This window comes from Anomalospiza imberbis, chromosome 14 (assembly GCF_031753505.1).
Source record: "Anomalospiza imberbis isolate Cuckoo-Finch-1a 21T00152 chromosome 14, ASM3175350v1, whole genome shotgun sequence".
Classification (NCBI taxonomy): Eukaryota; Metazoa; Chordata; class Aves; order Passeriformes; family Viduidae; genus Anomalospiza; species Anomalospiza imberbis.
This window is the reverse complement of record NC_089694.1, coordinates 6,842,647-6,867,111: the sequence shown is the minus strand read 5'-3', so window position 1 is coordinate 6,867,111 and position 24,465 is coordinate 6,842,647. Positions and strand designations below refer to the sequence as shown.

General features: G+C 39.8%; 1 protein-coding gene across 6 annotated transcripts in view; it reads left to right on the top strand.

Annotated features, from left to right (window-relative positions):
• The window catches only part of LOC137482412 (integrator complex subunit 6-like), a 39,737-nt gene that overhangs the window by 11,647 nt on the left and 3,625 nt on the right, over window positions 1-24,465 (top strand). For 3 of the 6 annotated variants that reach the window (XR_011004051.1, XR_011004050.1, XM_068204686.1), the window contains exons 3-15: window positions 6,663-6,812; window positions 7,241-7,330; window positions 7,647-7,830; window positions 8,640-8,768; window positions 10,596-10,759; window positions 11,827-11,979; window positions 13,585-13,717; window positions 19,487-19,581; window positions 20,345-20,455; window positions 22,137-22,352; window positions 22,831-22,954; window positions 23,511-23,653; window positions 23,981-24,212. Coding sequence is in view for 4 of the 6 variants with exons in the window: in XM_068204686.1 (XP_068060787.1) it covers window positions 6,663-6,812; window positions 7,241-7,330; window positions 7,647-7,830; window positions 8,640-8,768; window positions 10,596-10,759; window positions 11,827-11,979; window positions 13,585-13,717; window positions 19,487-19,581; window positions 20,345-20,455; window positions 22,137-22,352; window positions 22,831-22,954; window positions 23,511-23,653; window positions 23,981-24,212 (1,924 nt within the window). In the remaining 2 variants the exon portion in view is untranslated. Of the gene's footprint in view, window positions 1-6,662; window positions 6,813-7,240; window positions 7,331-7,646; window positions 7,831-8,639; window positions 8,769-10,595; window positions 10,760-11,826; window positions 11,980-13,584; window positions 13,718-13,913; window positions 13,995-19,486; window positions 19,582-20,344; window positions 20,456-22,136; window positions 22,353-22,830; window positions 22,955-23,510; window positions 23,654-23,980; window positions 24,213-24,465 lie in introns of those variants that run through there. The other 3 variants (XM_068204687.1, XM_068204689.1, XM_068204688.1) reach the window with 3 other exon arrangements.

Genomic DNA, 24,465 nt, shown 5'->3' with positions numbered 1-24,465 from the left:
TTGCATGGTGTAGATTGAGCTTTCTTTGGGTTTTTTTATTTTAATGTTTCATGGAGAAATACTTCTTTCTATACAAGATGAAGTAGTTTTCTGTGTAGCTGACTGCCTGTAATAAAAGCTGGCACTTACATACTGTGCTAGAATGCAGTTAACATTCACTAATGTGCTCTAGAAAACCAGCTGATTCAGTCTGTCTTCAAAAATTATTTAGTCTGATGAGTGCAGGTACAGGAGAATTCAGCTTAGAAATGTGCAATTGAAGGGGATCTCCTGGGCATCTTACTTCATACTGCAGCCCTTCTTTGGAGTGCAAGGCCTGGATTGCTTTGAGGGGAGGTGAAAGGAGGGTGCTCCCCAGGCACTGAGTAGTGAGTGTCCAGGAGGGGCTCTAGTGTGGCTCTTGTGTCCCAAGGGACAGCTGCCCTGCACTGTTTCCAGCTGTGTAGGGAGAAATAGTGTGGGTGAGGGCAGGAGAGATTCTGTGTTACCAAGGTACATGGTGTGTCCCAGAGAAAAAGGAAGAATTGTGGTGCCTGGAGCTGGATGGAGATAGCGGGGTGTGCGAAGTGACAGCTCTCTGCTAAAAATCTGGTGTCAGACTGTATCAGCTATGTGGGATCAAAGGAGTCCTCTACTTCAGTGTCTTCTTTTTTTAAGATTTTTTTTTTTTTCTAAAGATGTTTTAAAGCAGTTTATGCTTCTCTGGTCTCTGAGAAATTTTATGTCTATTAAAACATAACAAAAGTTTATTTGACTGGAATTTAGATGCTTTTTCAGGAACTAAATTTTCAAAAAGTCCCCATTGGATTTAAATAAGCACTTTGGATGGATGTTTTTCAGTCTGAGTGTCCTATAAAAGCAGCAGAAATAACTTTACAGGAAGAAACAATCAACTTACTATTCACAACACTTAGCCTTAACACTCTGAGTGGTGCTCACTAGCTCTGATGTAAGGAACACCAAGTGATGCTTCTGTAGACTCTTCACTGTACTTGACTACTGTGTGGGATTATCGAGGGAGTGGTTTAAACCTGTGAGTTGGTTACCTGCTAAAATACTCCCCAGATGAGCACTGAGGAGGAGGATCTTTGTTAGGCAGGTCTCAGAGCAGACAGCAGTGTGCACCTGCTGGAGCAGGCAGTGAGCCCTGCTGCTCCCTGTGCTCAGCACCGCCCCGGTGAGGAGCTGAGTTCAGGCCTGTGTGCCAGTGTCGTTCTGTGCTGGAGCTGTGCTGATCTCAGATATGAGAGGTGGGTGCTGTGCTGCTCTCCTGAGCCAAGAACAAAAAAGAATTGATCTCGGGAGTTTCTTTGCTACGGGCTGTTTAATGCTGTGCAGTGACAGGACTGGTGTGTTGCACAGAACAAACGAGAGAGTGGAAGTGCTGAAATAAGAAGAGTTCTGCAGCCAGAGGTACAGAAAACCTGAGGGCTCTGTTGCCTCAAAAATGGCATTCATAAGTATTTGGAGGGGGGTCAGTGTTTGTGTCTCTTAGAGCTGTTTTTCTGCCCCATTTGCACAGACAAACATTTGTGAGGATGAAATTAGTAGGTGATTAGTAGATCATATGATTCTGAATTATTTTAGGAAAATGGAAAATGTTAAATAAAAATGTATTTGGAGTTCGTAGTGTAGTCAGTACCTTTCTTCTCCTGTGTACTATTTTTAGCTAGCAAATCTTCGAATAACAGATCAAACACGTGGAGGTGGAGTGGGCATTGGCTGCTCTGTACTGACAAGCAGCCTTACCCTGTCCTTCATGGGCAGGGGGACACATGGTACCAGCACCTCTCCCTCTCCCTGTTTGCTGAGTTTTACTGTGCCAGAACTGGGGTGACCAAGACAGTCTTGGCTTGCTAAAACTCCTATGCCAAAGGTGTCGATGCTCAGGTGGTTATTCCCTGCTGCAGAACCCACTGAGCAGTGCTGGGGCTGGGTTCAGGAGGTTACAAAGAGGTGGAGATACTTCGGCATTTGGGAAGCAGCCCCGTGAATTGTTAGGGTGTAAAAAGAATAATTCACTTCTGTACAAAAGAAACACTTGACTTCGCTTGACTTTGGCTCAGACCTGAGCAGGTCTGAGTTGTGATCATGTGTATAGTCACCAGTGAACAGAAAGGTAATTTAAAAATGAGTCATTCTGGTGATTTGGGAGGTAAAATGCTCTGCTGATTTCCCTGTCTTCTTGTGGTACTTGGAAATTCCATAGCAGTGGTGGTTTCAGATTTCAACAGCTGGATTTTTTTTTCCTTACCTTTTTTCCAAATGATTGCCACTGACAAGCTAGGATGCCACAGGCATGTTATCTTCAGGTAGTCTGTTTTCCTAAGATGGGTGCATTTAATAATAGCTTGAATTGTTGAGAAACTTAATAAACAAATTGTAATAAACAAGTTAATAAACTTAATTTAAAAAGTAGTAATATCTGAAATGCAGTTGCTCTTTCTAAGGAAACATTAGCAGAACTCTTAAAAAATCTGTATGTTTGACTAATATTGAGTACGTACTGTAACACAGGCTGTTGTGATTGGCATGCAGGATTGCAAATTGTCTTCTTGGAAGATTATTTTTAGTAATGTTGCAGTTTTTGAATTAGATCTGAAAGCAATCCAGTGAACAATAAACTGTGCAGTTCAGTCTTATGGCATTGCTTATTAGAAGCTCTGAAGATGAAGACTTGCAGCCTCAAAAGCACCATGTCCCTGGACTTCCCGAAGCTGGTGAAACTGGGAACTGTTTTGGACCTGGAATTCTTGTGCTCTAATGCCCAGCCTTTGGCTCTGCCCTTTTTTTTACAAGCTGACAAAACTGTTCCAAGAAATAGTTGGAAAGAATAAAAGAAAAAAAGCACAGCATCAATCAAAGCCAGAACAAACCAACAATGAACCAGTAAAAAACTACAGTAAGACCACAGATTTCAAGATCTGTGTTACATATATTCAAAACTTGGTACTGTTTTACCTGTATATTGATATTGCACCCTGATAAAGGTGGGGTGGTTTGTTTTTGTTTTTTAACTCCTGCTACAGAATTTTAAGATTTTCTTTCTAGTGTCTTGCAACTAGAGTCTTCTTTGTCCTAGATCTTGAAGGTCTTTTTAAGCTACTGACTCTGACCAAGATTTTCTTTTGCTGCTCAACTCTGTTCTTTTGATGTTCAGTTAGTCCTGATTCTGCTTGGTCTAAATAAGAGCTCCTTTTCTTCACTGTATTTTTCACCTTGGTGTTTGAATTCTCGTTAATGTGGGCCTTTCTCCTGCTGAAATAAGCTGTTTTGACCTTACCTGCTTCTTGGAGCAGCTGAAATACTTCTGTAGCTGTGTGGTGAAATACAGAGCAGGGCACGGATTTGTCTGAAAACTAAGTTACCAGAGAAAAATGTTACTTTTTAAGTATGTTATTTCTTGTCAGCATGATTTGCTTGCCAAGGCTGAAGCTAGGAGCTGGAGGGTGGTGTGATGCTTCCAAATCTCTGGGTGGTTTGTAGGATGTATCCAGAGCTTGCAGAAGGCCAAATGACAGAGCATTTTTGTCTGTTGTTGGCATAAGCAAAGAGGGTGAGATTTTTGATTTTAGTACTTGTTTTTTCCTAGGTATCTTTGAAAGTCTTCTGGTATGTGTTTAGAGTTTAAAATTATTTGTTCATATAAATTATCAAAGGAAAGGCCAGTAATATACTGGCAAGGTAAAGGCTGCTCAGATTGCTATTAATAAATTCTGGACATAAAAGTGACTGAGTTGGAATGTAATACTGGAAGATTAGAAGCAAATACTCTCACTGTTCAAATTGGTTCATAAACAGCTGAAATAACTATTATTCAGTTCTGACTTCTTAGTTTCTGACCTGTAGAGGATTAGTAGTTTTGAGGAATATGTTTGGTTTTGGTCCTTTAAAGGTTGTGGGGTTTTGGTTGGGTTTTTTTGGTCATTGGTGTTTCTTCTGGCAAATAAAGCCAGTGGGTTTTTTTAAGCAGTGTTGGTGGCAGTATTTTGAATTTAGGAAGGATTATTATTTAATCACTTTAGCGTGAACTCGTGCATCTGCTCAGTGTTGGGTACTTGACTCTGTTTTGCCCTAAGAATGTTCCTACTGTATATATGGAAAGGAGAATATACAGACTTCTCTGGGGCTGGAGTTTCTGTCCCTGAAATACATGTTTCACTATATACATTGGCTTGAGTCTTTCTGGAGAAAAACATTTTACAGAAGCAGACTTGTCATTGATTTAAGTGTTTTTGATTCAATTTTTTTTTTTTTTTTTGAGGATAAGGTAGAGAATGGAGTACATTAACTAATCAGACTTGTAGTTAGAGCTGGATATGGAAATCTTGCATTTGCTGCTCTTGTTCTCATTATGAGAAATTCTTCCATATTACTCTTGTTTATTTCAAAGGTACAGTTCTCCATGGCTTTATCTTTAAAGATCCTGTGAGAGCTGTAAGATGGAAAATAGTTTCCTTGGACAGCCAACCACTGGTGATCAGCTGCTCCTTGTACCTTCAGCTTCCCTACTTCTGCCTGGGGAAATGGTACATGTTTTATTTTGCAGGCAGTTGACCACACTGCAGCAAGATCAAACAGAGAACTGGAAGCTGAGCAAACATTTTCACAACGGGAAAATAGCAGAATCTCCAAATACCAGTGAAGAAGACTCTTACTGTTTATTTTATAAAGAATACTCTTAAATTCATTGGAGTTCAAATCAAGAAATGTCGACTGGGAATAATGTTTCTTTTGTAAATGTTTTGTTCCCCCATGTGCTTTAGTAACAACTTAAGGCAAATGGTCTTTGCTGGAAAACACTTTCTGAACTCCAGCCTGGCTGTTCCCAAGAACATTGATGGACTCGCTGATGGGTGTTTTTGCCAGACAAAAGAGAGTAGTCTCACCTACATTTATGGGTCTGTAGAATTCAGACAAAATAATTTTGGTAACTCTTCACTTAAAATTGTTTAAGACAGGCTTTTTTAGGATAAGGCAAATAATCTTGTTGGGCTTTGGTGCTATTTCACTCTGAAAAAATACCATTGATTAAGTCACTTTTACTCTAAAACAGTGACTCTATGCTTGGATTTCATTTTTGCCTTGAGCTGACCACAGGTGTGGGAGGTTGCTGTGGCTCTGCTGATGAGATGCTATATTTTAAGTTATGGTTGTGTGTCAGTGTTGGTGTTTTATTGAGAATTACCTGGTTCTTTTGAGCTGCCAGGGCAGTTCAGTCATAAAGCTGAATCACTCTTGGTGAAAGTCTGTTCTTTCTTTGTCCCATTGCAGAGTTTTCTCACTTGTATCCCTTGCATTAATTTCAAGCTTGAAGAACTGGTTAAGGGAGCTAAACTTGACCAAACTACTTTTGTCATATCATCTTCTGATAATTCTCTATTCTGAAAAGAAATCCACCCACCTTAGGCTTGTCAACTCAACAGAAGTATTGATCATCACATGTCCTTTCTACTCGATTCTTATATCTTTTACAGTTCTGAACATGTCTGTCCTAAGACCATTTACGGAGCCCTCAGTGTGTACTAAAGGTTGGCAATGGGATAGAGCTGCTTAAAAAAGCACAGGAAGATCCTGTCCTCTCGTGTTCTTGCACAACTTGGCACAGCCAGCAGGTGGTTGCTGCTGAGCCAGTGCACAGGGAGGAGAACCTGCTTCACCTGGAGGATGTGTTGCTCAGAGGTTGTCCCAGCAGAAGTCAGGCTGTCTGAAATGGTCCTCTCCATGTCTGCGTAGCTGGCATTCCTGGTGGAGCACGGGGAATGTCTCTGGTGCCAGATGATAGTGAGCCTGGGTGAATAACTGCTTGCTTGCTGCAGGAGTGGCTTGGAGAGTAGGGTGTGATAGCAAGGCTGAAAATTACAGGAATATCCAGGACTTTCAGGCTTTTAGCTGAGGTATCTTTAAATCCTGTACTAATTCCCTGTGAGCTACTCTTTTCTAAAATAGCTTCCCAACTGTGCAGCAAGCCACTTTCAAGGGAAGGGTATGTGAATCACACCTGTTGGGCCTGCTTACCAGAGGGTCCAGAGTGCTTGCTTGGACTGATGCACCCTCATCACTTGCTGTTCCTTTGTTCCCTGCGCTTTGTCAGCAATAACTTTTTTAAAGACCTCCAAAATTTTAAGCTGTTACCCTGAGACACTAAACAGTAATTTGATTCTTAATGGGGTGTTTGCAGCCACTCCTTTCTTTTCTTCCCAACTTAATTTATGGAAGAAAGGACAGAAAGGCAATGGGTATATGCCAGAAGAGGCAGTGACGTTATGGTGCTTTTATCTTGGTTTTACCTTTGCTGTTACTTTGGCAGTTGCATTTCTGATTTCTAAACTTGGCAGTTTCTCCTAAAAAAATAATTTACGTGCTAAATCCAAATACTTCTCTTAACAGCATCACCTCTACAGCAATTTTCATGGTAATGCAAAGTTTTTGCAGTGCTTGGCAGTGTGTGTGTTTCTTGAGTCTCCCATTGTAGGTGTAACCATGTTTCACATCAAGTTGTGCATACCTGGATTAGGTGTGTGCAGCATGTAAATGGTGCAGTGCAACTGTTAATCAGGAATATAATTAATTTTTGTTGGGAAGAGAGATAAATGCCAACTTGCAGTTGATTGCAGTTTGCTGCTAGAATAACTAATAAGCTTTTTTGTTTTATGTAACAGGCTGGATGGAAGGAAAACCACGCAACATTCATGAATGAACTGAAAAACCTTCAGGCTTCAGGACTAACAACCCTTGGTCAGGCACTCAGGTCATCGTTTGACTTGTTAAATCTCAATAGATTAGTGTCTGGAATAGACAATTATGGACAGGTAACAAATCTATCTAGTCTTCTGTCTTTTATATTTCTATGTTTTTTTAAATGATAGTTGGTGAGGGATTTTGGTGGTTCAAGTTCCTTTTTGCATTTAACTTTTTTTTTTGATGTTGAATAGCTCTGTGTAAGAGCTTGAGCTGGGAACTCATTTTTTCTTATTATGGCTACTGAAAAGACGCTGGAAAATGCTGGCATTTTTTTCCTCGCTGAAGTACAAAGAAGCAGAGTATAAATGCCCCAACTGTGGACTCACAGGAGTAGCCCATCTTGTGTAGTTCTGTGTGGTTCCACACTTATTAAAAAAATTACAGGATTATTTTGAAAGATTGCTTATCTTACTGTTTATTTTATAATTACAAAAATACAAGCCTCTCAGCCTGTGTGTTAAGGTTGCTCTTAGCATTCTTGTGCTTTTGTCTGTAGGGAAGGAATCCATTCTTTTTGGAGCCATCTATTTTGATTACCATCACAGATGGAAACAAACTGACAAATACAGCTGGAGTCCAAGAGGAGGTAAACTTGCATTAAGTTCTTTCAAGTTATGGTTGTGCAGGTTGGTGCTATGCTGAGATGAATATTAATCAGTTTTTTCCTGCTAATTGTACTTCTTCATCGTTGACCTGTTTTTATAGAGAATAGAAACCAGCTATTCTGTCACTGCCCAGCCCCTAAATTCATAGACTGTAAGGGTTTTGAGATGAGAACTTCAGATAAATTAGTGGGTTGGAGAGAAATGGGGTCTTTTACTGATAAATGAATTAATTTGGATATGATGTTTTTAGCTGGTGTGTCAAATACTGGAAAATGTTCTTAAATCTTTTTTCACCAGCTTCATCTTCCATTGAATTCTCCTTTGCCTGGAAGTGAACTAACCAAAGAACCATTCCGTTGGGATCAAAGGCTGTTTGCTCTGGTACTGCGTTTGCCAGGAGCTGCATCTGCTGAGCCAGAGCAGCTTGGGAGTGTGCCTACTGATGAATCTGCTATCACACAGATGTGTGAGGTTACAGGAGGTAACTGGATGCTTTTTTGCTTTGCTTCACATTTGGCATTTGCCTTGAAATATTTATTTTCCTTTAATTCACCTTCACCTCTTTCTGTTTTCTCTATCTGAATTACTTTGTGTCCATGTGAATCCATGTGGTGCTTTCTTGAATTCCAGCAGCACAGGAGAACTTTAAAATAAAGCAATATTCCTATTTCAGATCTAGAAGTCAGAGCATTTTCTAAATGCAGTAGGAGGTTTTGGAAAATTTCTTTGGTTATTCTGGAGGTTGGCTTTGCTCATCATGATTTTTTTTTTTAATTTTTTTTGTTTAAGTTTTGAATTGAGCAGGACTGCTATTAGTGAGATGTTAATTCTGTTGCAGGGCTGATAAGCTAAATTTAATCTTAAAATAATTCTGGAGCTGTTGCTTGATATGTTGATTAGAATTTTTTTTTAATTGGTGCTTGGAGAAATTGTTGTGTGGGAGGAGGAGGTTTGAGTAGACAAAAGCAGATAGATTACATAGTCTTGGTGAAATCAGGCCTTCCTAAGGGCCTCTATAAACTTGGCCTTGGTCCAGCCTGATGAAGCCTTAATGGCCTCTTTTTAGTAACAAAATCTCAGCAGGTTGTGGGGCTTTGGTTCTTTTTCTTGGTTGTATTTGATTTGCAAAGTACTTTGCCTTTTACATAAACTTGTACAGAGTTTGTTGCTGTTATTTTGGTTAAAATTGCAAGCCTTGGCAGTATGACTTAGGTAATAAAACATTTTCCTTAAGTAAGATTACTCAAAATTTGCTTTTCTGTTTCCCCATGTAATTTCTCTCTTGCATAGGTCGTTCATACTGCGTTCGGACACAAAGAATGTTGAATCAGTGTTTAGAATCTTTAGTTCAAAAAGTCCAAAGTGGAGTTGTTATTAACTTCGAGAAGTCAGGACCGGACCCAGCTCCTATTGGAGAAGGTACAGTGATTGTTTTTTTTTCCCCTGCTCCTAATGTTTAAGACAAAATGTTTTATTTGTGTGTAGATGTCCTTAAGTGTCTTCCATGTCCTTCCTGCCAGCTTTTCCCTGTAGTGTACAGGATACACCCTTTACAAATGTTAGTTTGATCCTTGCTAAGTTAAATGATGCCATATGTCTGCACATGCTTGTATGGATCATCTACTGCTGGCTGGCTCTGTGTCACTTCTCTTTTTGGATGGCTGAGGAAAGTGAATGTTTGCAGGAAGCATTTAAGTTTGAATTACATTGTTGTCAGGACTGTACTTAAAATAATTAAGTCTAGCAGTAGTGTATTTAAACACACTTAAACATCTCTAAAGCAATTTCAATGCTTAATTTTCTGTAGATTTTCATTCTGCTAAATGATCACAGGTCAGTAAGATGTAGGTGAATGTTCTTAGCTGTGAGTGAAAAACTGTGTAAAGAACAAAGAATTACTTTGCTCTCTGTGAGTCGAGTGCATAAGAGGAAAAGAGGAAAGTGCACTTCAAATGTGAAGCAGTTCTTCAGATTTGCAGAAGTTCATGGCTTAAAGGGAGAGGGCTGACCAGTTCCAGTTTGGGAAGTTAGGATCCTAGAATATCAGAAAACATAATAGCTTTTAGCATCACCTGAACATTCTGACAAAGCCGGCTTTATTCCTGCTTTCATTCTGGAATCAGCTTTTTCTATGTTTGTTTTCTCCTTTTGCTTATTTAAAGAAGGCATTTCCTATAATGCTGTGCTGGACAGCACAGCAGCAAATTCCCAAATGTCTCTGGTGGCCCAAATATTCTCTCCTATGTGACAGAATGACTGGTGAAATGTGGGGTTTTTGTTACCTTCATTTCTGTCACATTTGAATGGTGATGGGCTGTGGATACGAATGTATAAAAATGTCAAGACTTTTAATCTCTATGGAAATTGAGAAAGTCCTAAATTAGAGAGAAATACTATAGGGTTTTCCCAAGCTGTAAAAGTCACTGTTTTTATAATGCAGAGAAACCAGACTTGTGTGTCACAGAAACATGGTTTCCACAGTATTACTGGCAAATTCTCTAAAGCAAGGAAAACTAGTATTGTAAAATCTTATTAAAACAATGAAGATTGGTTAAGTGGGTGATCTCTGCTGTGCTGTTTGCTTTGAAGAGCAGTTTATTAAACTATTGGTTATATCTGTAGTGCTACAAAGTTCTTTGTCCTCAGTGTGCAGGAGTGTCTGTGCTGGTGGGCTGGCAGGGAATGCTGGCCTTTGCAGCAGGCTGTGGGGTTTAAGTGATCTGTGAATTGTTGTAATTAAAAATGTGGCAAAAGCTGCCTCCTGCAAGATGGATCCAACTTCTCCTAGAAATTTTGCTCCTCTTGGAGTTTCCTTGTGTGGCAGCATCAGTCAGTGAGCACTGCAGCCCATGTAGAAATGCAAATGCCAATTCTCAGCCTTTCCAGGTGCAGCAGAAGCAGCAGCAGTAGCTTGGTACTGCCTGTGGGAGCTGTGTCAGACACTGAGCTTAAGCAAATACATTTTCCATAACACGTGAGTATGCCTTGCTGCACTCACTGTGTAAGGGCTGTGACACAGGAGCAGAAGGGAGATCGGGGCAAATATTGGAATTGTTTCTCAGATGATTCAATGATACACCTGGATGCATAGGTTATTTCAGCCTCTGATATAAAGATCTGTATGTCTTTGGAACAAGAGTAATGCAATGCCTTACTGGCTGCTAATACAGAAATTTTGCTAGCAGACAAATGCATGCATGTAGCTTTTCATTTTCTTTTTGTTATTTTGCTTTGTTTAAATTTTAGATGGACTTGTTGATTCATCCAGGCCCATCAATTCATTTGCTTCTCAGCCGTGGCATAGTTGTCATAAACTCATTTATGTACGGCCTAACCCTAAAACGGGTGTTCCTGTGGGGCATTGGCCAATCCCAGAATCTTTTTGGCCTGATCAGAATTCACCAACACTGGTAAGTAAAATAAGAACTGAAAAAAGGATTCTGTACTAATAGTTGAACAGACTGAAAATAGATAATGGATAGAGTAGTTTTTACTTTCTCTGTTTATAATATGGTGTGACTTTGCTTTAAAGGGTTAAAACTGTTTTTAACAGAATGGTACAATCTAATGTGGCTACTGTAACCTGTGACATTTCTTGTATCCAGAAAGTTCACTTCAATGTATATGGTTAGTTAATTTGCTGAAAGAATTTAAAAGGTTAAAAAATTGAAAGTTACTTCATGTAGCACAAATCATAGTGAGCCTAATTAAATTTTAATCAAAGCTTTATAAAATTCATTAACATGGAAAAAGGAAAATTTGTTTTTGAAAGAAGATCAACTATGGGTTTTTTTCCTTGGTATTGCTTCATGTGTGGACTCTTTCACTAGCAGGAAGAATTAAAACTGAAACAGAAGAGCTACTCCCTGCAGAAAATGAGGAGAAAAACAGTATTAATTTCTCCTTTTCTTACTGAAATGATCATACATTTGGCATGCTTTACTAGCCTTTCGAAACATTTCTCTTTTGTTAGGCATGTTCTGTTCCTGCACTTTGCAAGTGCACAAGGTACTTTCTGTCCATTCTCCTTGTTCCCACCTCTTGATTAAAGAGGAAAAAAAGAGGTTTGTAGAGAGTTCTTTGAGAGATCCTTTGTGAATTGAGTGCCCTCTCCCCTCTGTTTTTCTGTGGACTTCAAGCTAGGAAGAAGAATTGAAGTTTCCTTTAAGCCTGTCTGTGTTGTAGCTCAATTGACAGGAAGGTTTTTAAATGTAAAGATAAAAAATGGCATATTAACCATGTTTTTCTCTTGATGGGAAGAGTGTATCAGTGTGTGAGCATTTATTTTCAGTTAGAGAAATACTTAGTTTATATTCTGTTATGGGGGCTTGTATTTATTCTCTTCAAAGGAATACTGTGGAAACTGAGTGTTTTAAAACTTACAGGATGATAAAATACCCGCTTATGGATGTTTTTAAGAGAATTGATTTGTTTGCCATAAATACGTGAAAACTGATACCCTTTTCCTCCCTTTCAGCCTCCACGCACAGCTCACCCTGTGGTGAGGTTCTCCTGTGTGGATTGTGAGCCCATGGTCATAGACAAGCTTCCTTTTGATAAGTATGAGCTTGAGCCTTCTCCCCTCACCCAGTACATCTTGGAACGAAAGTCTCCCCATACCTGCTGGCAGGTACTTGCCCTTTATTTGATTCTAGAAATGTAATGGGTAATCTGAGGTACTTCAGTCTTTGCAAGCCCGGAGAATTGGGGCCTGGTTCAAACTCTGCAGCAGATGAGAAGAAACATGTCAAGGTTTCACTTACCTCCTTTCTAAGAGAATTATCAGGAGTCAGAATTGAGTGTTCCCTCCACAGACTTTGTAATCTCATTTAATTCTCCTTCTAGGTCTGTGGCCACATAGGTCCATCTCATTTTGCTAAGAAATATGCCCCCCAGGTTCCATTTTTGGATAAATTGAAAATCTCTGCAGGCTTCCATTTGCTTACAGGGAAAACCCAGCACTAGTTTCCATCATGTTACCTAATGAACAGCTGCAAATCATTTTCACTAGATGATTGAGGCTGCTAATGGGAATTGAATGGAATCTGCTGATCCTGTTGACTAGATTGGCCTTGAAGAAGTTGAAGTTCTGTTGCTGAAGTCTTTAGCACGTGATACTTTTGTAATTTTTTATATGTTTCTGTGTTCTCTCTAAAATCAAGCTCCCTTCTTGGTGGTGTTCTTTTAAATATTAGCCTAATGTGTACACCAGGAGTATGCTCAGTAGGATCCTCTAGCTGGGAAGGTAAATTTGGAGGTGTCTCTGTTTTTGTATCCCTAATAAATACTATAACTTAGTTGAAAATATGACGTGCATATTCAGAAGGAAAATTAAAGTTACTTAAAAAAAAAACAGTTTCAAAAATGTCCTTTATATTCTATTAGGGACATTATTTGCCTGAGTTACTAAAATTACTTTGCTCTTTTTCAAAAACTGCTTTTCTTCTCTCAGCTACACATCAGACCCTTACAAATCAGAGAAATAGGCTCATTGTCATAGAAACCATGCAACAAACCCAGTTTCTTATGCCCTGGAAAAACAGAGGAAAACCACTTGCTATTTGCTCCAAGGTTTATTTTTTTCTAGGAAAACTATTTTTGACTTAGATGTGGGTTATTTTGCTTGCCTCAGTCTAGAATATCTACCATTTTTATTCTGTTGAAACATTGTTTACATGTATTACTTTTCAGGGTTAAAACCCTCATATATGTGCACTTAAAAAATAAAGTCAATTTTAAGAATGTTGGCACTGGGCACAATCAAGACATTTCTTGAGTGGTTGTTTGTTTTGTTTAATTTCTATGCTTAAAAACGTTTTGCATTTCTTTTTGTCATTGCTGTAAACATTAGTTGTGCTATTTTTGATTCAGAAGACTAATTTCAAATAGCTTGTTTATTTAACATTCCTTCAACAGATGTCCCTAACCTGTTTTAAATAATTTCAAAAACTCCTCAGGGCATCACTTCAGAGTAGTTTCAGTAAAGCAGTAAAGATTACTCTGTGAAGAGCATTTCCACACTTACTGGATGTACACTAAATGTTGCATGTCTCAGTTTGGTGACTGGGGAATGTAAGTCCTCACTCATCCTGATGTGTTCAGATTTGTCTGTGCTTGATAATTTACTGTCTTAATGCAGTTGGATTCAGATTGATTTGAATTTTAAAATGCCCCATTGCTTACTGTTCTTCACATTCTTCATTCTAATACAGTGCTCTCTCTTTTTCTTTGTCAGGTATTTGTGAGTAGCAGTGGAAAATACAGCGAACTCGGCCACCCGTTTGGGTATTTAAAAGCAAGCACTACTTTAACCTGTGTAAACCTCTTTGTGATGCCTTACAACTACCCTGTTTTACTTCCATTGTTAGGTAGGTAACACATCTGCATTGGACTGCCAGTGCAGCTGCTCCAGAGTAAAAGCAAAACAATAATGGTTGGTGTTCTGCCTTAGTTTGAGACATTATAAAATATTGGAGATCAGAGAGTAGAGAATGTTGCAAACTCTTTTAACGTACTTTGGGAGGAGAGGATTTTCATACCCCCTCTCCCTTTTTTTCTCTCCAGCAGAGGAGGAGAGCTACCTGCTTCCAGTGCATGTTTGATGCTGTTCACCTCCTAGACACGTAGCCTCTTCCTTAACCTGGAGTAAGCTTCAACCTCCATTCTTTTCCCTCATTTAGGGTGTGGTGTATCCAGGTTTTGCAGTTGCTCTTGTAGCAGCTTCTTTTTTACTGGAAGATGAGATGCAGTGTTTGTCACGGGTGTTGGGAAGAGGGAATTCCCTAATGCAGTTTAGAGCAGTAAGAAGGAATTGAGCAGTGAAGCAATCTGCATTTCTTTCCTGCCCAAAGGACCAGGTTTTGATTTTGTTTTTTACTCCGACAATGGAATTATTTTCTAAGGACAGATAAAGTGCTGTGTGAGTAACTGGCATAAAGGTAATGGCAGACAGGAGTTTTCAGAGTGCCACTAACCCTTTCAGTTGCAGATGCTGTTAAGGCTTTTTTGTTCTAGTCTTGTGGGTGATACAGAAGAACAGTGACCAAGAGAATTGAGTCTTACTGTCTTACACAGGATTTTTCTATTCATTTCTAGGAAAAAAAAAGATCAGAACACAATTCAGGAATGCTTTTTTGAAATCCTGGTCATAACCAAAAAAGAAGAAACTTGTGCTTGCTGATTATATGTCTTTTATAGTTACCTATGTAGCCTGGTAATTGTCCCAAAGTGTGCAAGGAGGATGAGAGTTTTGATGACGTTGTGGTTCCTGAAATACTGCAGCAGATCCACTAGCTGAAAAGCCATCACTGATTCTAAGTTAACTTCCCTGTTCATTTTGGATATTGACATTTGCAGTTCTGCTGTGTCTTCCCTGGCAGCTCTTGTCTTCCCCCTGCCTTTTTTTTACAGGGGTGTAAAGCTCTTCCTTCTCTTTGAGGAAAGGCACTTTGCAGTGTGTGTAGTGCTATTCTGCAGTTTACTTGCCTGGTAATCCATTTCTTATATTTCTGAAGGCTCTTCAAAGGAAAATGCAGAGTTTCCACATAGCCTGAGTTGTAAAGTGGATGTTTTCTTGATGGTGTGAATCCCATGCATTCCATATTGTTCATATAAACACGCACAGTGTTACCTTCAGATCTCCTTCCAGGACTTTGTTTATCCTTGCTCTCTAAGGCATGGTAGAATTAAGTTCTGTGGAATATACCTTCAACACAAAAGTAGGTCTGGACCCTTTTCTACTTAGCAGTACAGAAAATGAGTGAGATGATAAGCAGCATGCCTAGTTATTATTTATAGATGCTTTTAGCAATACTGACTCTGTATTTGGCTCTGTATTTAGGTAGGAACACTCCTCCTGCATCTGCCTTCATACACACTAGTAGTGGCTACTGATGGTTCAGCAGAGGACTAATATGAGTGTGTAAAACCAATTTTTCATTACTCTCACCCAGATTTAAAAGGATGTGAGAACTCCCAAGACCAGGAGAAGTCTGCTCCATTCAGCCACTACCTCCCATATTGATCAGTGTGGTTCTAGTAGCTCCTGCCCTACGGGTAGAATATTGTGTTGGAGGACTGGCTGGGACAGTACCATGGATAATCTACCTCTGTTCCTTCTGGTGATTCTTTCAAAGACAAAACCACTTTACAACTGTATATTTGTACTGTATCATCAAATGTGTTCAACCCTAGATAGTAAGATGTTTACAGATTATTTTTTTCGCATTTTTTTTGCCTTTTTTTTTTTTTTTTGTTTTCCTCCTGCATTCCTGAGCAGGTGAAGTTTTAATTCTCTTTTTGAAAAACAGTGTAAGACAGCCCTACAAACAGGTAAGATAGGTAGTCGTGAGGTAGCTTGCAGGTGATACTTGAGCAAACTGAAACAAGTTGTACTGGTCCGTGGCTGAAGGAGATGAATTGTACCACATCCTATAGCTTTGGTAATTTTATGTCTTGGTTTCTGCAAGAGTGGATTTGGGAATGCTGTAACTTCTGCTGGCATTTAAATTCCAGAGCCTGCATTCTGAAGCTTTGTAAGGGAAAGGAGCCAATTTACAGGACTTGATAAAACAGTGACAGTCCAGGTGTTAATGGACTCACGCACTGTGGTTGGTTGGCTGACAAAAACACTGGTCTCTGGTCCATTAGCCATGATGGATAATGTGGGATGAGCAGCTCCAGTTTGCTTTCAGAAAGCTAGAGAGATGTCCTGACTAGCTTGGTGCTGGTTTGCTCCCAGAACTGAGGAGGTGGGGTGCAGTTCTTTCTGTTCAGTGGGAGGCTGCTGAAGGCACAGCTTTTCACAGGCAGATGCTGATGTGCTTCGATGCTGAATGCTTGGCCCACAAATGATAGAAATTTCCTCCTGAAGGATTGTTGCAAAGCTGTTGTATTTCAGGTGCTGGGCTGTTTACAAACATTGTACAGCCAGGTTCATGAAGCAGAAGTTGAAGGAGGGGTTTTAGGGAGAGCTGAGTAAACATGCGGTATATTTCTAAATGCTTCTGCCTTGCCTAAGATGTTTCCTTGTTTCCTTTTGGCTGCATGGGTGGGAGGGCAAGCACTGCTGGGCAGTAGGAGTGACTGTTCACTGGGAGTGTCAGCAGAAGCAGCAGTGAAACAGCCATGCAGGAAATGCCTCGAGAAGGTGGTTAAATACCCTTTTTATGTGGGTCTCAGTATGCAACAGGATGAGCATTTAGAAAATGTCTGCCTGTGAAGGACTGCAGCATGGACAGTTTCCTTTGATGCTTTACAGGCTCTGTGAGAGAACCTGCAAGTAATGATTTTATATTTTGGAAGCTAAGGGCTGTGTTCCCACCAGGGTGAGCACAGTATGCTGTGGCTCTGGGAGGAACACCAAATACATTTTGATGCATTTTGTATCAATGGGAAAACAGTGACACAGTACCTTTCTTAGGTAATGATGGATGCTGTTTTCCATTGCAGTGCCTTAATTTTGCTTAGATGGTTTGCAGGGAAGGATACTGTTTTCTGTGAAAGTAAAATCATGAATCTGCTACCTAGAGTAGAGAATTAGTGCATAATTAGGAGAATTACAGGAGTCAACAGGGAATGGTGGTGTACTTGCTCAGGTGGAATTTAATGTGAGTGGTGATTTAAAAAAAAAGGTTTCAAGTTTTACTTCGGGTTACATGGTGAATGAACTGTTGTAATTTGGCTCCAGCTGAATTACTTAAATTACCTGCTGACTCTCCTCTCTCTCACGCTCTCTTTGTTTTTAACTGTTCACTGATCTTTAAAGGTGCATCCAGAACCCTTCTATAGTACTGAGTGTTAAAAGTGTGTATTGTGTCCTATTTGTCACAATTTGGTTGTTTTTTACATTAATCTGAAGTGGATAAAGAATTTGCAATGCAATTTTCAGTTAACTGGTCTGTGTGATTTTACCTGATCCCTTGAGTTGTTGCAGCTTGCAGCCTGTTCATAATGGTTTTTAATACCATGTTACCAATTATACAGTGCTTTTAACTCCCTCTGAGTTTAGAAATAAAAAAAAAATTCTGCATTAAGTAGACTATGCAAAAATTAGTATCTGAAAATAATTAGGTAGAAGTAAAACTAAATTGTGTAAGGATTTTTTTCAGTACTTTTTGATTTTTATCTGCAAAAGTTTGGGATTTAATCTGTGAAAGACATAATTAACTAGATTATTTTTAGTTTGCTTATTTGTATAAATTATCATGTGCAGCCCAGGGCACAGGGAAAAAAGTGCCTTTCAGGTGCCTGTGTTGCAATCTGCTTGACAGTGTGTCTCTCAAACTCTCAAGGTAGAGGCGGGTAAGATGCTGATGGTGAAGTTCTCTTTGAAACTTGTGGCTGTGTTTACCACCCTTTTGAGAGAGTGGCAGTTCCTGCAGTGATTTTGTGCTATGGGGAGACTAATTTTAAGAAGCTGAAGTTCTGCATAGGTTTGAGCCTTTTTTCCTGGGATAGCAGATATCAGGGCAGTGCTTCTGCATTTGATGTCTGGGAGTAGAAGTGTGCTGTGGATTGGGAGCCCAGGTGGCTGAGCTGAGGAGTGCCTGTGCCATGTCACAGTGCCTGTGTGCTCTTACTGGGACAGCCTCACAGTGCAGCAAGTGATCAAGTGCTGATGTAAGGTTCAAGCTGTACTCAAGCAACTCATAGACTGTAAAATATTAGCACTATAATACTGAACATCTTGCTTTTTAAGGTGGTTTTTTATGTTGAATTTTGAGAGGGGAGGACTTGAACTTGTGTTTTGCTGCAAAAAGGAAATAGGTCTGTGAAATAAGAATGGATGTTATTTCTTATTTGCCATGTGTCATGATATCACCCCCGGTTACTTTGGATAATAGTGCTAAGCTTGGAGTATATTGTGATTTTAAATGGAATTTTGATTTGTCCTCTCCAACTCCAGCCCACTTTCTTCAGGCCAGGGAAGAGAAGAAGTAGCATCTGTAGTATGGTTTATATAAGTAATCCAGAATTCATTTAGATTGGAAAATACCTGTAATTGAGTGTGGTTTGTCTATGAGAACTTGGGAAGTAGTTATCATAACATCTGTTCAATTTGTGCAGAGTACCGTGCAAGTCAAATTTTCTTCTCCCAATACATCTTCCTGAAAACTCAATGTGGAGAAAACTATTTCCTTGCTACATCTGTCTTTTGCACACCCTCTTCTGTGCATCTCTGTCTCCTGCAGCTCTCCCCAGTTAATTTTTGGACATCCCCTTTCTTCTGACCTGCATATCCTTCCATTAGCCTCACTTTGCCAGCATGCTACAATCCTACTAAGAAGAACCTTTATTTCAGTGGATAATTCATAATTGCACATGATAAATTGCAGGATGCTGTGTTTGGTGTAGAGACCACAGGCACAGTTCAGTGTGCACAGCAAATAGGCCCACGCTTCACCTCAGGCATGCCTGAACAGCCAGGTGCACACCTGGAGTGAGCCACGTGCTTCTAAATCACTACCCAAAGGAAAGAAATGTCTGGTTGTCCCTCTCTTAAAGGACAGCAATTTTTGTAGCTAATTTCTCTCTCTTGTCTGTACCTGTGGAAGACTTTGCTGCCCTGGCATGAGGTAACCCCTTATCTGCCGGGTGTAGCTGCTGCTGTTGGCAGCCAGTCCAGCAAAGCTGTCCAGAATGATTCTCTGATTGGACTTGTTTTATTCTTTCCCTTTGATACCAAAGAATATTTTTACTGGAGACCAGAATTCATCATACAGGTTGAACAGAAGAAAGCTCGTTTGGAAATGGAAATGGAATCAAAATAATGTTGTTTGATTTAATCAGATACAGGGACTCCCTGATGTGCAAGAGAGAGGCAAGGGAGGTGAAACTCTTTAACAGGTGGATTGTTGCACCTTCCGTGCTCTGGTAGTTGTGTGCAGTGTTTAAGTCTGGTGTACCTTGTAAGTTTGGTTGTAATGGGGACTTGCTCTGGATTGCCTACTGCAGCTAGGAGTGGGGATTCCCAATCCTTCACACCTCAGGTTAAGAGCAGTTTTTGGGGGGAAGCCCCATTGGGAGATGGGTGGGGAGAGAAAACGGGGGGAAACCTGGCACCTATGGTTTTGGACAAAGCTAAAGGTCTGGGACTGTATAAATGACACCTTCTTTTGTTGTTTTCCTTGTTGCAGATGACTTGTTTAAGGTTCACAAACTTAAGCCAAATCTGAAGTGGCGACAGGCTTTTGACAACTACTTAAAAACAATGCCTCCTTACTACTTACTGGTATGTTCCTCTTCTCATCTCATCCTCCGGGGTGTAATGGCTGGTGTGACCTGAGTCCTTTGCATCATACCTCTTCCTAGTAAAGTTTTTTTACATAACTATGATGGCATTTTAGATAGTTAACATTCTGCCTTTCAGAGGTATGTAGATTAGAGCAAACATTTTTTAAGAATTAAAAAATTTGTAGAAATACTGAGGAGAAATAGTAGTTATGTTAATATCTTAAGTGTTTAATAAAATGTGTTTTCTGATTATTAAATATTAAATGAATTTTGATCAAAAGTACTTCAGAACATTCAGAAAAGCCAAATTTGGCATTATTTTTGTAACTGGATAAGAAAAATGCAGATTAGGTTGTTTGTTAATCTGGGTGAAGTGCTACAGCTTGGGAAGCTGATACTGACTGGGCCAAATAAAGGGTGGAGGGAGGCACTGTGTCACTTTTTACATGTAGCTTGGACAATGCACCTCAATATGGACTTGCATCATCCCGGCTATTCTGGACCTGAGCCTTTGAGTGGAAATTGCCAGTGGCACCACACTGTGTGGTGTCTTGGTGATGTGGCATAATGTCCATTGTGAGCTAGTTAGACACCAAACTCATGTCACATGTTATTGAAATAAATAGACTTGAATTTTAGTGGCCAAAAGTGGAAAAGCTAGAGCACTAATCTATGTGCCTTAGCTTCCTATAATTGAGCTTATAAATTTCCTTTTTTAAATACTTATTCTCTTACTATTGTGTATTTTGTTTTCCTTATAGCCATTAAAGAAAGCCCTAAGGATGATGGGAGCTCCAAATCTGATATCAGATAATTTAGATTGTGGACTTAGTTACAGTGTTATCTCTTACCTTAAAAAACTCAGCCAACAGGTAGTATTGATGAAACCTTTGCAATTAGAAGTGCGTTGATTATTTAGTTTGTGGTAATCTCATTATAAAGCAGTTAATCCCTGTGGGGGAGTTCATATGGGTGTGCAGCATATAATATAATATAATATAATTGAAGATTGGTGAGCATTTCCATTGCAAATATGGATGAATTCAGTATGGTTCTGTAGCCAGTGATTGTGCCTTCTGTAAGTGGTGGAGAGGAATGCAAGTGAAACCTCTTCGGCTATACTTTAAATATTTGTTAGATTTTAAACTCCAAAGATAATCATTAATTGGATTTATGCCTACTCTTGCCATTGTTCTTCACAGCTGACGTCTGAGGCTTGTTTTCAGTCTCATGTTTATTTCCATGTCTCCTTTGGCAATGTATATTTAAAAAAAAAAAAAAATTATGTTCTTGTCTGTGGGAAATAAAATCACAGTTCAACCTTTATATCTGAGCTTCCTGTTTCCTTCAGGTCAAAGTCTTTCTATATGTTAAGTGTGACCTGGTGGGAAACAGTATTTCATATCTTTTTCTCTTTGCCAAGACTGCCATTCCAGGTGTAAGGGCCTGGAAGTTCTTCCTCCTTAGCATGAAATGCTCTTAAAACAGCAGTTCGATATCTAGAAGGCAGTGGGGAAGCAGTGCAGCCTTTAAAATTACAAAGCAAAAATCCTCCGCCTTAGAGAATGCACAAAATACATCGCAGAGCCTCTGAATGACTGAGCATCTACTAGACATAAAACTTGCTGTGGAATTTTGGTAATCTAATGATATGCAAATTCCTATGGTTTATCTGCACTGTGGAGTTGGAATGACTCGAGATGGCTGCTGTGGCTCTCACAGACGTTCTCAGCACATGGAACAGTTTGAATGTGTGGAATGCATTATCAGCTCCTGTATAGGCACAGGCAATTCCAGAATTCTGCTGTGCTCCTGCTGTCCTTAAATTCAATTTCCCGCAGATAATGAAGCAAACTGAGCAGAGGAGGAGATCTGGGGGAAGTGGCTTGCAATCACAGTGGGTTTTGGGGTTTTGGTTGGTTGGGTGTTTTTTTTCTTTGGTGGTATTGCTAGTGGGTAAAAAAACTTAAACTCTGAATACAGTTAGAACTTAATACAGTAAAATTCTCTGTAGCTGTAATAAGAAATCTGTGCTAATTGGAGAAGTGATACATTTTTAGAAATTACTCATAAAACAGATTTCTTTTGCAATTTTTCTGCCTTATATTGTTACAAACATACAGGGCAAAACTTAGTTCATAGGTTGCTTCAAAAATAAACTGAAATTATATTGCTATATCCGAGTAATACGATTGTTTTAAATGCAACTTTACTGTAACCTAAGGCATCCTACCTTCCATTTTGTTTTTCCTTTACCATTAAAGATGGTTCTTCAGGGACACAACAGAGTCACAGACTTGCAGCAAAATCAGGGAATATTCACAGACCTCCTACTGGCATATAAATTTAGATACACTGGCTAAATATTTTTCCATATGCTAGCACATTAGGATTTCTATATGCTTGAGATCTAATCTATGTAATCCAATGTATCCCTGGGTAGGTAGTAGGGAACTCAATTTGTAGTTTTATTCTGCTAATGTACTGTGTGTTTTGTACTGGAAATATGCAATGCCTGCTGATTCTTTAACTCACAATGTGATTCCATTTTAGACAAAAATAGAATCGGAACGGATAATAGGTTCAGTGGGTAAGAAAGTTCCACAAGAAATTGGAATAAAAGTGAAAAATCACTCCAGTGGCCTCTCCTTGGTACACAGTAGGGATTTTAAACAACTGCTGCAAGGGATCACTGGGGAATCTCCTCTGAGACTGTCGGAAATGAATGTTAAAGAGTTTGCTGGATTCCACATAGGACTTTTAAACAAGGTAAACAGCACTGTGATCTTGCATGACTAAGTAGTTAATCTGATCTGTTTTATATGGGTAATTTTTATGGACTTAATAGAGAAGGAAGTACTTTCACTGAACTGTGATGAATACAGCATAAACATAAACAGGGAGAAGAATAAATGCAATTTTTTTGCACTTGATTTTGGGACACTGTTTGAAAACCTCATGGTAGTAAATGAAAATTACTGTGGTTTAAGTGCCAATCTCTGCAAAAGACAGCTATTGTTCCTCCACAAATTAATGTGCTTTCTCTTAATGGAGCTGAAAGCACTAATGCTGAATAAGGTCATGTTGAAAAGACAGGCACTGAGCTGCTTGTATCCAGTTATGAAAGCTCTAAAGTTACTTAAGAGTATTTTTTAAAAGTTAATGTTATTACAGTTGATAATGGAATCTTTCCGTGCATGAGAACAGATGGATTAACTGAAAGTTACTTATTTTGTTACAAAACTAGGATTTGAAGCCACAGGCATTCAGAAATGCATATGATATTCCTCGTCGCAGTCTTCTAGACCAGCTAACTAGAATGAGAACCAATCTTCTGAAAACACACAGGCTTATTTTGGGGCAGGATGAAGGTAAGGAATCACAATTCTTCATTAATAGTTTGAAGAAAATACAGCTATTTTTGTTATTTCCTTATGGTAGTGGTTTTTGGTGTGGGAGCAGAGGTAGCCATTGCATATCTTGCTGACTCAGACAGTGTCCCTTTCTTGTCTCTGAAGGGGAAGGAAGGAAATCTTTGCCTTCTGTCATGCAAGACGTCATGCTGGCTTTGAAATTTAAAAATAAGTTCCATTGGAGAGCTTTCACATTCACCAGGGTTCAGTAGACATGTGTTGTAAAGCGATGGGGGCTTAAGGCAGAGAGGAGCTCTCTTTGTTTTTTGTGAGGTGCTGGTGGTCTAAAGGTGCAGTTGCTGACAAAGAAATTAAACTTGCTTATTTTTTATTCTTCTGCCAATTAAGCTCAGCTCTTGCCAGGCTTATTTCCACAATTGTAGTCTTCAGCTCATTCTCTGTATTCAAAAGAAATAATCAGTTCTAGTTCTTAAATGCTAACGCTTGAAATTGAGGTGTGAAGTTTGTATTGCCTTAATTTTAAGATGAAATTAAGATCTCGTTTCTGTTGCAGACTGCCTTCATAGTGTTCCTGTTGCTCAGATGGGAAATTACCAGGAATACCTGAAAATGATGCCTTCACCTCTTCGGGAAATTGACCCAGATCAACCAAAAAGACTCCATACATTTGGCAATCCATTTAAACAGGACAAGAAGGTAGGAGGGGCCTTGCTGCCTGCTGTGCCTTTATATTTAATGCAATTTGAAGTAGTTTGTGCATAGAATTTCTCCCCCACAACTACAATATATTGCTAACCTGTGGAAAGGAGAGATGTCTCCCATGTGGTGGTCCAAGAGGAATGTGTATGGAATCGTGCTGCTTTACAGGGTGGGACTGGGCTCTCTCTGGGTATCTCTGTTCTGAGAGCTGTCAAGTGTACTGAAAGCCTCTTGAGTCTGAACGCAGAGGGACTCAGCTCATCAGTGGATTGATGAAACAGTTGCTGTTTTGTACTGCTACTGAAATTATTACTTCTTTTTCAGGGTATGATGATAGATGAAGCTGACGAGTTTGTGGCTGGGCCCCAGAACAAGATCAAGCGTCCCGGGGAGCCGAACACGCCGGCGTCGCTGAAGCGGCGGCGCAGCATGTCCCCCCTGCTGCGGCGGCCGCAGTCACCGCCCGTCGTCACCAACCACGTGGGCGGCAAGGGGCCACCCGCTGCTCCTGGCTCCCCCTCCTACCTGAGCCTCAAGGGTGTCCCAGCAAATAAAGGTATGCAGAGCTGTGGTGCAGCAGCTCGGCTGGCAGGGGGATCAGGGGAGGAAGGGAAAAGGTTCTGCCAGCACGTCTGTGCGTTGCTGTTGTGTAGGAGTGGGTTTCTTTTGTTGGCTTAGATGAACAGGCTGCTGCTACAGCTAATGAAATCTGAAATTAAAAAACGGGAGATAGAAAATATCTGGGATCATCTTTTAGTTATTCTTTGTGTATTCTGTGGTGAAGAAGTTGTTTCGTTTCCCACAAACGG